General features: G+C 36.6%; 1 protein-coding gene across 7 annotated transcripts in view; it reads left to right on the forward strand.

Annotated features, from left to right (window-relative positions):
- CADPS2 (calcium dependent secretion activator 2) overlaps positions 1-14,544 on the forward strand; it is a 416,067-nt gene that overhangs the window by 323,971 nt on the left and 77,552 nt on the right. For 2 of the 7 annotated variants that reach the window (XM_063446824.1, XM_063446828.1), the window contains exons 20-23: positions 291-410; positions 5,951-6,106; positions 7,991-8,138; positions 8,428-8,442. In XM_063446824.1, the coding sequence (XP_063302894.1) occupies positions 291-410; positions 5,951-6,106; positions 7,991-8,138; positions 8,428-8,442 (439 nt within the window). The remainder of the gene's footprint in view (positions 1-290; positions 411-5,950; positions 6,107-7,990; positions 8,139-8,427; positions 8,443-14,544) is intronic. The other 5 variants (XM_063446829.1, XM_063446826.1, XM_063446831.1 and 2 more) reach the window with 3 other exon arrangements.

A 14,544-nucleotide genomic window follows, 5' to 3' on the forward strand; every position in this document is an offset into this window, starting at 1 on the left:
GGCACTCAACACAAAACGTTCACAGGAGCAGTCTTGCTATGGCAGCCAACTAATAATGATGGTGGTGATGGAAGCAAACTCTTTGTAGTCTTTGTGATGTGACTGCCAGCATCCACTTTTTCTTGCACTTGGCTACGGTCATGCTTGTGGTCAAATTGATAGTCAGGATTGGAAGCATTTCAACACAGTTTTCTGGAAAATTACTGGTTAGACTAATTTTAAGAACAATAACCTCATTTGCTAATTTCCTTTGCAAAATAAAGCATTGTTCCTTAATTCTATTTTCACAGAAGCATTACCAACAGCCTCCCTAATGTACCTCTTCCAAAGGTTCCGAGCTTGGCTCTCAACCTCCCACAGATACCTAGTTTTACAGCACCGTCCTGGATGATGTCTTTATATGAGTCCACGTCTGTATCAATGAGTGTTCTCAAACTGCATGATTGTTTTGCATGGCTTCAGTTGTGATGTTGGTTGTCCAGTAGTTGAAGTACCATTTGTGGTGGTGTTAAATATTAAAATTATTCTGTGACTGTACATCCTAATTGCACCTTGCAACCAGGGCCGGATCTAAATCACAAGTACATCTAGGTAGGAAATCTCAGGTGCTTCTGTGTTACTTACCTAACATAGGGCAGTTCTGTATTGCAGCGTTGATGATTTGCAGGCTACACGTCAGCCAGTATGTATATCTCTCACTCCTTCCTCCGTGAATAATAATAAAAAATGCATTTACAGCAAAACACATGTATGAAAATATACATAAATGCACATTTGTAATTGAGTTTTGGCACTCATTTTAGACAGGTGCCTGTAGGCAGCGGCACAATTTCCTTACTGACAAATTTAGTTCTCATTACAGTTCCATAATGAGATTCAGAAAGAATATAAAAAAACCTGGCTTCCACAAGGTGATTGAAGGAGCACTTCATGTATGCTGCAATATGTTTTTTCTATGTGTGTAGGACCCCCACCATGGCCTGTTAGTCTGCCTCCTGGTGTCTGCTCACATACAGTTTAAGTCTCTAACTCCCTGATAAAGGAAAAACCGAAATTTTTGCTAGTTTTTCACCTCTACCCTCTATAGGTGCAAATTTCAAAAGATAAACAAACAAAAACCACAAACAAAACGACACAAGCTGTATTGTTGACAATGTATGCCCCATCAAATGTAGTTCAAGATGTTGCCTTCTACATGCTGAATTACTGGCTGAGGCTAGTGAGAGTAGTGATGAATTGGGAACTAAACAGTTCATGTGAATTTCAATCCTCCTCATCTAGTGGTTGCCTGAATTTCATTCCACAAGAGCTATAGGCAAGGCACCATTTTAATTCATAGATAAAAATTAATACTTACATCACACTTAACTGATACAGCGTTTAGGTATGAATATTTTATATGAATACCTTAATCTTGGTAAAGCCACTAATCTTTTTGCAAAGCTTTGGAATGTAGACTTGTCCTGAAACATTTTATCAAAAAGTACCCAGCACTAACAAGGACGCAAGTGCTGGCAAAAGGGGGTGGATCTTTATGAGCTGCAGAGGTGAGTTCTGCAGCTAATGAAAGGTAATTTTTTTAGAAAAATCGCAAATAGCATTTTATTTATTGGTTACTGTAATTACCATAACTACTTCACATCTGGCTGGAATTCCGGTCTGGGTATATGATTTGTTTCCAGGTTTCATATGCAGTTCCAGCACTTGGCTTACATAACTAGGGCTATCTTCCAGGAAATGCATGATGTTCAACTTTACAGGGACTTTAACTGTGAACCAGACTGTTTGTAAACTAATAGAAGCTACTACAATGCAGCAATTGCATTATTTTAATTATGCATTATCTTAGGGGCTAGTTTCTACCAGATTGTTTCCCTTAAATCTTCTTTAGATTTTTTTAAGATAATTAATTTTGCCCTATAAACTCGTCCTTTGTGCCCTTTCCTTCTTAAATGCAGGTGTTTTTCCTTTGCGCAAATTATATTGCAGTCGTGATCTTGCTGGGAGCTGTAATTCAACTGTGGAAAATGTACAGTTGAATTACATTTAAAAGAAACACTTTAAGCAATGAGCTCAGAATGAAATTAGAAGAAAAGTGAATCGTAAACTTGGAAATTCATTTTGGTCCAAACTGCAATACATCCAATTGGGTGATCATTCAAATTCACAAACTCCCAGGCCTAATCAGGAACAAAAGGCTCAAGGGGCGAGCATGTTCATCTTGATTCATCATTTAGAATGGAACCTTTGGCACCAAGAAAAGATGACTTCTGGGAAACAAAAATGATTGACATCTAGGGGACAATTCATTAAATACTGATTTTATTCATAGATCAACTGAAAAGTGAACAATAAAGGGAAAAAAGAGATGCAATAAATGTATAAATATAGAATTTATCTCTACTGATCCTCCTGTCTTTCCCTCTATTCGTTAATTTTTCCTCACTTGATCTGTAAATCAAAGAGCGGGAAAATGCTCCTCTCAGTGTACTGCAAAATATAACAAATCAATAAATAAATGTTGGCCCATTTTCGTTCGTCCCATTTTGTTTTGGGTCATCTGATTTATTTCACGAATCAATCAGAATGTTCACACTATGCACAATACTAGTGAGTGGAGTCACTACCTGGTTTGGCAGGAGCTCACTTCAGTAGCTGCCCAGCCTGGGAATTTGCAGTAAATGTAATTATTTTTGCATATTGTTAAGGCATTATGTATAGAATGTATTAAAAAAAAAATTGGTCAACTACAGTATTGAGTCTAACTCATTGCATCAACAATGGCACCATGGTTTTGGAAGCATGAGTGAGTCCTATGCTATTTTGTTTCAGCATTCCAGTTTTGGTGGGACACTGTCCCACAATCCAGGTTTGTTTATTTGTGCTTATGGTGTATAAGCCAAAATTGGGGTCCAGACCATGTGAAGTGCTTCTGCAGTGCTCTACACATGGGCTGTCTTAGAGGAGCTGGCCAGTGCATCTTCCAGTCAGCCTGACACGCATGAATACCACTGTAACATGAACACTTTTTGGGCGAGACCAGTCCCTTTCCTGGGAACAACACAAGATATTTGTTGGTTTTATATGAATAAAAGTAATTTTACAGTAACAATTTAATGTAGAACGTAATCATTAAAATAAATCGACATGTAAATAAATATACATTCACTTGATTCTGTAAATCTAGTTTCAGTACTTGATCTATTTTACTTGGTAACTTTTCAAGCTCAATGAAACTGCTAGCCAAAAGGCCATGAGCCATGAATAACAATCTTTGCCTTTTCATACAAGTGCATAATAAAATACCATAATGTTTGACATAGACCTAGACATTATGGTGGAACTATATAATTGAAAGCTATATTAATTTTATTGATTTGTGGCAGTTGTTTTTTGCAGTTAACAAGTGCAGCCCTATTCACTAAATTGAGAATTTAAAGTGAATTCAAAGTAAAGGCCTTAAATGGGAAATTTACTTTGAATTCTAACATTCGTAAATAAACCTGTTGCATTTTGGGTTATGTTTTACTTAAAAAAAATCTATATGATTTTGGATAGGATTTATAATAATTTTTGTGGCAAGATGCAGTCGTTAGATTTGTGTTTTTTGTTACATATTTAGAACTTTTTTTGGCCATCTTTTACCATTTAGATTTTAGCACAATATAATATCTAGAAAATAAATTATCCGTTCCCTTCTATACATGCTGTGTCTGATTATTAATGTAGGTATATTTAGAAGATCAAGATGACACAGTTCAGTGCCAGGCACATGTGAATGAGGAAGGATTCTTAAGTGAAGTTATAAAACTGGGTTTATAGCCCTGTAAATCTTCAGCAAGTTCATCAATGCACTTTGATTTGTTTTTTTCTAGTTCAATAATATTTCATTGGGGGCATGTTAAGGTTTGGGAGATATTAGGGCGCGATGCAATGTGTTCTGTGTTGTTCTCTGATTGGCCACCCGGGAGTTGCACTCGTGAGACGTCTTGGCTAGACCGTTCGCTCCCTGCAAATTTGTTGGCAACGAATGTAAGAAAATCAAATCATTTTCATCGTAGAGAGAGAACTTTGCTAGTTAAAATAAAGAAGATTTAGTTAATCAGGTGTAAGTTTTATATCTTTCACACAAAGATTTCCTTTTCTTAATCACTTTAAATCCTGTGAATTAATAATTGGATAGACAATCATTGCACATCGGAAAAACAATAGGAATTGTAGTTTTTTTTTTGTTTTGTTTTTAATACAGCACACAGGTGGATGTGGCGAATCTTTCAAATCCAGTGGAGTTTATTCTCTGAAAACTGATTTGTAGTGAATTGAAGAGTCAAATTGCAAAGTGTCTTCAACTTCAATTTCCCAAAGTTTGATGTTAAATGAATAACCCCCTATTTATGACAAAATGTTCGAAGTATAGTTTGAAGGTCTAGTCTTAACATTCTATTCAGCAGATCCTATTTGTGTTATGGATAGAAAGAAAAATAAAATTGTGAAACATTGTGCTTATAGTAATATGACCTTTTAAAATTATCCCACTACAGTAGTTGTATTTAATTTTTTTTTACAATTAGCAGCTATAACGCAATATATGGGATTTTCCCAACCAACATACAATATATCAGAAATATGTACAGAGCTTACAAGTGATTCAAGTATAGATTGTGATATTTCAATTGTTAAGAATGGGGAAAAAAATCCACTTAAAGAAAAATAGTGCGATATTTCAGAATTGGTTCGGCAGTCAATTAAATATGTAAACAAAGTTTACACTAATTTAACCTAGCTGATGTCCTGCTTTGGATAAAATGGCTTTGTAGCAATATGACACTTCCTCATATATACATTAAAGGAAAACTCCAGTGCCAGGAAAACAATCCGTTTTCCTGGCACTGCAGGTTCCCTCTCCCTCCCACCCCCAATCCCCGGTTGCTGAAGGGGTGAAAACCCCTTCAGTCACTTACCTGAGGCAGTGAAGATGTCCCTCGTCGCTGCTTCCTCCTCCGCGCCGATCCTCCTTCTGGCTCCGTCGGCAAGACTGATCCCGCCCACCGGCCGAGGAGTCCTAATGCGCATGCGCGGCAATGCCGCGCATGCCCATTAGCACTCCCCATAGGAAAACATTGAAAAAGATTTTCAATGCTTTCCTATGGGGAATTGAGCGACGCTGGAGGTGCTCACACAGCGTGAGGACATCCAGCGACGCTCTAGCAAAGAAAATCTTTGCTATGAGTCAGGAAGTTCCCTAGACAGCCACTAGAGGTGGAGTTAACCCTGCAAGGTAATTATTGCAGTTTATAACAAAAAATGCCATAATTACACTTGCAGGGTTAAGGGTAATGGGAGTTGGCACCCAGACCACTCCAATGGGCAGAAGTGGTCTGGGTGCCTGGAGTGTCCCTTTAATTTGGTATTTCAAAATGATTGAATGTCTCTAGAACAGTGAAAGCCCAGAATGAAGTGATACCAATAAGTTAGCAATATAAAAACTGTTTAAACTCTATAACAATAAAAATACAATAACAAACTTTAAAAGGTGCAATAAATAAAATATTAGCAGTCCTCAAAGTCACATTTGTGTCGTCAGAAACGTGTATAAATCCGTTGCAGGGATTTTTCAGTCACCAATACCCAGAAAACAAACGAACATAAGTAAGTTCTAAAAGTGAAATTCAAAGTCCATTGTTTCCCCAAAATCCTAAATATATCATACAATAATTCCTACCATGTTGTCACTTGTGGTAAGTGTGTATTTTAACTTGTGTATTTGGTGGCTTGTTTTGCAAACACTGTGGCTCAAATACATTTTAATTCTTGTCTCGTCATTAGCACCTTTTGTACAAGGCAGGTCTTTATAAAGGACAAAGAACTTTTGAGGATTATGCTCTAATTAAGATAATGTATCTAAACAGTTGAATCAAAATTGTTTTCTTTTTTTGTTTTCGGTCTCTAGTAATGGGTCGTCAACTTCAGAAGACTTGTTTTGGAAACTGGATGCATTGCAAGATTTTATACATGACCTCCATTGGCCAGAAACAGAATTCGCAAGTCACTTAGAGCAGAGGCTTAAACTTATGGCCAGTGATATGATTGAAGCATGTGTTAGAAGGTGAGATTCTATGAAAACCGTCCCATTTTTAGGTTTTGAATTGCATTAAAATTGCATTAAAAGTCATGACCACATCTCTTGTAATGAAAGAACTAGAAGAACTAAATTTCAACCAGAGAATTGGTTAAGGGTTAGATTCTGTTACAATAAATAATCGTAAATGGCTCTGAGGGGGTACATGAGATGTGTACGTTGGAACATTAGAAAAGGATATCGGTAAACCCCAATTAAAGTGTGACAGTTGTGCTATTGTTCTGAAGCTCATAGATTAAATTTGCATTATAACCCTCATCTTCCAGTCTTGTGTAGAGGATAACAGCACAAACTGTTCCGTGTTTTAGCTATAGATATGTACTTGTAACAGCATGTGATCTTAAAGGGATACTTTAAGCATCAAAAAAACTTTAGCTTAATGAAACCGTTTTAGTGTATAGATCATGCTCCTGCAGTCTCTCTGTTCAATTTTCTGCCAATTAGGAGTTAAATCACTTTTTTTTTTCACAGCCCTAGTTAAACCTAGCTGCATGTGACGTATACAGCCTCCCAACATACTTCCTGTAAAGAGAGATCTAATGTTTAAACTTCTTTAATTTCACAGTCTGTTTAATTTAGAATGTATTATATCCTGCTCTGTTAAAATGATAACATGCTGGGGCCTCCTGTGTGTGATTTATGTTCAATTAAAAGTGCAGGAGACAAATATTTCTAAAGTATGTTTAAGATCTTATTGAAAATCAAAACCGTTTCTTATTTCCTGCTCTGTTAATGGCCTGCTAGAACCCACATGTGCCCCCTTTGTGTGATTACAGTTTAATTTACAAAGTTAAGAGTTAGGGAATTAAACTATTATTTTCATGCAGGTTGTGTCCTTCACAGCCAAGAGCGGTGTGGCTAGGGCAACATAGATAGAAACAAAATTGATTTAACTCCTAAATGGCAGGGAATTAAGCAGGGAAACTAAGAGCAGGTGCATGATCTATACAGCAAAAACTGCTTCATTAAGCTAACGTTATTTTGATGCTTATAGTATCCTTTTAAGTCTGTCTAAACTTGATCTGTGCCAGTATACAACATGATCTTAGTATTGAAACACGGAGTTTTTTGTTTTTGAAAACAATATGCAGATATTTTATACTAATTATTGTTAAGGCTTCCCATGTTCCAAAGCATGACACAAATGTCTTTCTGATATTTATATAGTGACATTAAGGTTGCATGAAGGTAACTGTGTCATCACTAAGATAGGTACAGTGTGGAAAAAATGATAGCTGTAGGAATCTTACTAATTGAAGTCTACTGTAGCTAAATGATTATCTTAAATTATACAAAAGAATAAAGACAATCAATGACTCAATAACAAATGATTGTGAACAGTTCCTCTGTTATAAAGATAAGTTTGTGTTTTAAAACAAAAAAACACTGAGTTCCATATATATATATATATATATATATATATATAAAAAAAAAGGAATATATCGGCAAAAATTGCAATTGCATGAACTGCCAAACTCCTGTAGTTATCTGGGTTATATATATAATGAGTCCCTCAAATTAGGTAACAGGCAGATATACTTCGAATCTTCCAATTAACTTAGAACATTAGTCTAGAGAGTCCAGTTTTCTCTTTGTAGAACTGCTTGCAAAGCAGCGTTAGTAACTTAGAGAAAAAAGGGAGAAATCGGAAAAGAAAAGAAAAGCGTTTGAAGAGGTGGGGGACTGCAACCACAAAAGAGATATAGCCTAAGAATGCACCTCAATATGTTCAGTAATGGAACTCTCACAAGGGAGTCTTTAGGATCCTCTCCATTGTCAACTGCAAGGAATGAATAGTTCATACTAAAGTCTCCATTACAAAACTCAAATCTGTGTCATTTTATACACTAGGACACGGACAGCATTTGAACTTAAGTTGCAGAGGACGAGTAAAACCATTGACTTCCGAATTCCTTCTTCTGTTTGTACGATGTTTAATGTGTTGGTGGATGCCAAGAAGCAATGCTGCAAGCTCTGTGCCCTGGATGGAGGACAAGAGGTACGTGTTATTTAAAAAATATGAGTTCACATTCAGGACAACAAAAGCATAAGATTTTGAGAAAACGTGTCTCTTATTATTATTTATTTTAGAAGTCACTTTTAAAACTTTTAGTTTTCCATTGCACATTAATAGCCAAAGTTTTTTTTTTTCTGTGCAGTGGTTTTTCGTCTTTAATTTATTTAGTGTCCGTGCAATATAAATGTATCAGTTTTAAGTTTTTAATGTTCCATTTCCATGTTTTTTCCCCCATGTTTCTGTGTTTCATCTGTTCCGTTGCACCATCCAGTTTTCTAAACAGTGGGTAAGTGTTTTTTTTCCTTTCACATTATTTCTCCATTATCATTCTAATTTTTTTTTTATACACATACGACAATGCCATTGTGAAATGTCTTTCTTGTTTGATGTCGTCAGTATTCTGAATGAATGATCACATATCTGGAAATTATACCATTGAATAGAACATTGAAAATTACATATAATTTATGTGAACCCTCGTCATACTCTTTTAATTTTAGATTAAGCCTTAACCGTACCTCCCAACATTGGGAGGTATGAGATTGAGATGGCGTGAATGTGTCATCCTGGTGTCAAACACATCAGGCTGAAAGAAAGCATAGTGGCCTGCTCACTCAATACAGGACCATGCATAGATCACTGGTGAAGTGCTTTCTGTATGGTCCTAGTGCCATTCACTGGGCTGCCCAAGTTCCCTGGTGTCCCCAGATGTGGGCTACCATGGAACAAAATCAAGACAGCAGAACAGTACGCCAAAATCGTGACTGTAACTGTGATATCGGGATGTTGGGACCCCTGATTTAAAAATGGACATCACAATTCAGCTCAGTCAAGGCATTGCCATGGCACGAGTTGCATTGAAGGAGAAGAAAATGGACCATTATGTCTGCTTCTCCAAATGGACTATTTTTTTTATTTTAAGTTTTTATTTTCTTGGAGGGTTGTCACATATAAATAGATTGGTGGTACAAAAAATTCTTACATTACATGTATATTGTTGACAATGAATATAGAAATTGAGTTCAGTGTTTACAGGGTCACTACATGGTGTAAATATAAACCATAACTTACATGGTGTACATATAAACCATAACTTACATGGTGTACATATAAACCATAACTGCTTAAGAGTTCCTAGTAAGTGCACTGGGAAAAAACAGTATTATGCAGAGATAGGAACCCAACATTGTACCAATATTAAACTGCTAGCAGTAGGTCTGACCACAATTATATGTGTGATTGTGTCATTTGTATCTCAAAAATGTCTTGATCAGCAAATAGGTAATGTGATTCATCTCCAATGATGATAAGAAATGCAAAAATTGGGGATGCATAGACCCTTCAATAAAAGGAAAGAAAAATTTAAAAGGAAGTATGAACAGTATAATAAAAACAATAACATATACCATTTGCCTTGGTTTAAATCAAACCCGCCTTGCCTCTCTAGAATATCCGTAGGTGTAGTAAAAGTAGCTAAATATCAGTCTGTCAGTAGGTCATATTTCTCTACCAATTCGTCTCTAGCTAGCCTGGAGTGAAGTTATGTCATAGCTTAGTCGAGTGTATGGTGACAGGGTATGTCATATAGACAGGTATAGTATAGTATGTATAGTCCCTCATGTATAGTATCCAAGGTTACCAACTATTTTGATATTTAAATGATTGACCTAAGGTAGACCCCCTCAGTTCTTCAATTATGTGTAAATGGTCTATTTTAAGAGTTAAGGTTGGATGGTAGACCAAATGAACCATTTGTATCTCCTTCAAACTTCAAAAATAGGTTAACGTGAAAATTAAACCATTTTTTTTTCATTCAGCCTGTATCAGTCACCACCAGGGGTGCTGTGGCTAGAGCTGCATAGGCAGAAACAAAAGTTATTTAACTCCTAAATGGCAGATAATTAGGCAATGAGATTGCAGAGGCATGATCTATACACAAAAACGGCTTCACTAAGCTAAAGTTGTTTTAGTGACTATAGTGTCCCTTTAAAATGCTATAGTTGGCTAGATCAAATTACATTTTTTAAAGGATACCAGTAAAATGAAACGATTCTTACTTGGCAAATGGCTGCGTTAAACTTGGCCCTGCAGACATTCTTGTGAAATACTCAAAGAAAAACTGGTGATATAGTGTAAGCAAACGTTCTCTCCTTCCGTGTTAAATATAGAACTTGACATCAAGGTTTTCTTCTGAATAATCCCTAGTTGGTACAACATACTGTGTGTTCAATAAATGAGCTCGTTCTTAGCCTGCTAGGATCAAGCAATTGATACTTTTAATCTTTCTTTATTGTCAAGTGTTGCTATGTACATGTTGTTTGCATAGCTCTAGCAGGTGTACTTGGTACAAGTGCAATAATTATACTATCATATTGTAGGGAGGTAGGGAGTTTCAAAAATAGGATTGAACTGGTGGGGTAAAAACCTGCCGTTAGAACATCTGTTTGACCATGTCACTTGCCTGACTTTTTTTTTTTGCAATCTAAATATTTGCATGAATAATTTGCAAAGATTTTAAATTGTTCTGGTTTGACAATTAAAGCATTGTGTCAACTGTTGCCCTTTTCCACACTCCCAAGAATAGTTAAAATATTAACATAGACTTTCTGATTCTTTTTGGAAACAAATCTAAAATGTGTGCCCAGAAAGTCACTTCTTCTAACCTTGGATTGTTACAATAAAATGTTTGCTGTGTGTGGTTCATAATCAAGTTAGTGACATATTTCATTATTTAATTTAACTGCCAGCCTTACAATTTGGACCAACGCGCCAAAGACATTTGTAAAACTAATGAAATAATTTTCACGTGTTTAAGGAATTTTTTAAAGAAAAAGGTTTAACCCATGTTCCTGTTGGAAAATAAATTTGATTTTGGTATTTAACACAAGGGTCTGTGGTTGTAAGGATTATGTGCAGAAACTAAGGCCTCAACTTAAATGGAGCAGGTGTCATCAGCAGTTTATTGGCTACTGGTAGACCTTTTATCATTTCGGATTAATTAAATTTCCACCATTAGAGACTTATCGGACCCATATAAATATTGGTTTGAATATAGAAACTGATACATATACTTTACAAATATCAGATTAGATGAGTTAATTCGATTCAATGGGCATGTATATCCCAACAAATGGTCTCATTGGATTAGACAACAAAAAGTTGTTGACAAATGCTTTATTTTATTTTTTACTCTATAGGGCCTTAACAGTGAGCAGTAGTGATGTCCCGAACGGTTCGCTGGCGAATAGTTCATAGCGTGTAGACAGTAGGTCCCCCCCCTTTTTGTTATTTTTAGGGCCCCCACCCACCGCTCAGGGGTGGGGGCCGGGGGGGGGGACAATAGGTCCCCCCCTTATTGTTATTTTTAGGGCCCCCACCCACCGCTCAGGGCCGGGGGGACAGTAGGTCCCCCTTATTGTTTTTTTTAGGGCCCCCACCCGCCGCCCAGGGGTGGGGGCCGGAGAGGGGGAGGACAGTAGGTCCCCCCCCTCATTACCATTATGGCCCCCACCCGCCGCCCATGGGTGGGGGCTGGAGAGGGGGAGGACAGTAGGTCCCCCCTCATTATCTTTATGGCCCCCACCAGCCGCCCAGGGGTGGGGGCCGGGGGGGGGAAGAAGAGTAGGTGGCCAGAAAGAGTCCCTGTGTGGCCAGAAAGAGTCCCTGTGGGTTTTAAAATTTGCCTGCCTATTGAAGTCTATGGTGGTTCGCCCGGTTCGCGAACATTTGCGGAAGTTCGCGTTCGCAAACCGAAAATTTTATGTTCGTGACATCACTAGTGAGCAGCCAACAGCAAAAAATAGCAACTGGCACCGATCCCCCATTGCCCCCACCAGCATTGGGTGGGGGCATAAAATTAAATAATTGGGGGTTGACCTTGGAATAAAACCTTCTAAGACATTATCAATCAAACGCTGTATTTTATTGAAGACTATTAAACTGAAATGTGCTTTCAATGCACATTTATTGGCAGTTTTATTTCGAGCAGGCAACTTATTTATTGAGTTTGGTTGTTTGAATTTTATTGCATTAAATCGAAGAAAAAATATCAACTCAAAAGAAGTCAATAATTATCACCTATGCTTGGCCTATGTTACTGAATCAAAGCCTAAGATTGTTTTCTTGGTATTGAGATTACTATAGTATATAGGTTTTGTCATCACACTTGTTTGCTTTTTTCTATAATTTGCTATATTGTATTTACACATAATAACGTATTTTTTTTGGAACTCTGTTTTACATCATTTGAAGCGGTTTTAGTTGATAGAGTAGAATTTGTATTTTTATTTGAAACTCGTACCTTGATACTGCTTTAGAATTCTTACTACTGATATTGCCCTTTTATAGAACCTTATTACTTTGGGTTACGGAAAATCATCCCACTATTTACTATTTCTGAATGTGCTGTTTTTAAAAGTCTTTTCTTTGCTATTTATCGACATTTGTTGATTATATTTCTATTATGCTTTACTTTGAATGTTTTTTGAAATATACAAAGCTTAATTTGCAGGACCAAAAAAGCTCTTCTTTGTTTTTTAATAAATCAAAAAAAAAAGTCTTCTTCTAAAGCATTTTTGTACAAACGTATAAATGTCAGTTATCGGACTTGAAATGTTGATTTAATCTTATATTTTTCCCATTATTTTGCTAGTCTAACTACTAGACCTATGCTTTAGAAAAATGAGCGGCTACCTTAATTGTAGGATGCACACATAGTATCCTTCACATTCTTTCTTTTGAATAAGAATGAGAAATCAATTCAACTAAATATTGCAACCTGTTAGCTGTGTAAATCAACATCGTACATGGGAAAATCTTCTGTAAAGAATAGGAGAACCTGTTGATTGGTTGGATCGTTTTCAAGGTTTTGTTCTCCTGGTGTTCAATATAATATTAAACATGTACACAAATTATTATGAACACATATGAATACCGCACTCAATCAACAGCATAAATAAATGTTAAACCTATGCTTAATTTCATAGTATTTATTGTAAAGCTTATAAGTATAATTCATAAAGATAATGGTATTTCATCAGATTGGCACATAATTCATCTTGTATACACAAACTATGTACAAATATCTATCTAGACACAGTATCTTCCTATGTGTAATGAATAGTTCAAAAAAGTGAAAAAAATTGAAAAAATTAGTCAAAAAAGATAAAGAGAAAAAAATGAAAAAAGGCAAAAAAGAAAAGAATAAAAATGAAAAAGACTGCAAAAATGCAAAAAATGGAAAAATAATGAAAAAATGAGAAAAATGCAAAAAATGAAAGAGATGAAAAAATATCAAATATAAAGGTCCTAATAAGTGGCAGTCCAGTATATAGTGCACTATATGTTTGCCCACTCTCTGTGGGTAGATCTCACCAATGTCGTCTGTTTCTTTATGCTGTATCCTGTAGGAAGGTGCTGTAGTCTGTGAGAGATGGTCTGGATGGAAGGGATGGATAAAACGATTTCCTGATGGTAGAAAGAGTGATCACCACTCTGTATCTGCTGGTGGTTGGTCAGATCTGTTTGTAGTAAATGAAATCAATCGGCAGTATAAGGCTCCTTTGGAGATGGACTGTAGTATATAGAAGGGCTTTCCTTGTGAGCTTTCCTTGTGGATGGGCTGCGCGCTCGGGACATATGCGTCCCTTCGGTGGCCCCAGTGTCCGTGCTGTCAAAAGGAAAACATCAGGGTTTAAATATCCTAAGATTAGGCGGCAAACCCTGCCGCATTAAGTCCACGGTCCTACTTCCGCATTCCGACGCATACGTGCGTCATTGCGTCATGCGTATGTCACACAACTTTATTGAAAACGAGCATTCTGATAAAATTCTTTAAGCTAGCGAAAATACAGGGTGTTTGTGTTACCACAATGCATTTACAGATACGAATGAGAGTCGGACCGTGCAGTAGGGATCTATATATAAACCCCAATGCGAATAAGGATATAAATTTTATATAAACAATGGATTAATATGTACACCAATGATAATGCATAGGTACTGCATCAATGGATGCATATCTTATAGACAGACTTGCATACACTTAAAACACAGAATAGTATATTGTATTGTTATGTTAATGCTCACCTGTAACAGGAGATCAAGAGGGAAAAAGCAAAATCTTGTTGTGAGAAAGCTAGTTGGGTAACCAGCTGTATGAAAAAGAAAGAACAACTATTATATTCTCCAATAGAGATTTGGTTAAAACTGCAAAAAATATACAAAAATATATTTAATAGACAATGAAAGGGAGGAGGAAGAAAAAGTTTTTTAACAGGTTTATTAGGAAAAGGTAACTAGTTCAATGCAATCGACCTGTCTACTATGACTCCACTGTGTCCCTAGACCCTGTCTGTGGGGGACCCTGTAATAGCGACAGGTAGCGGAC

Source organism: Pelobates fuscus, chromosome 3 (genome assembly GCF_036172605.1).
Source record: "Pelobates fuscus isolate aPelFus1 chromosome 3, aPelFus1.pri, whole genome shotgun sequence".
NCBI classification, from domain to species: domain Eukaryota; kingdom Metazoa; phylum Chordata; class Amphibia; order Anura; family Pelobatidae; genus Pelobates; species Pelobates fuscus.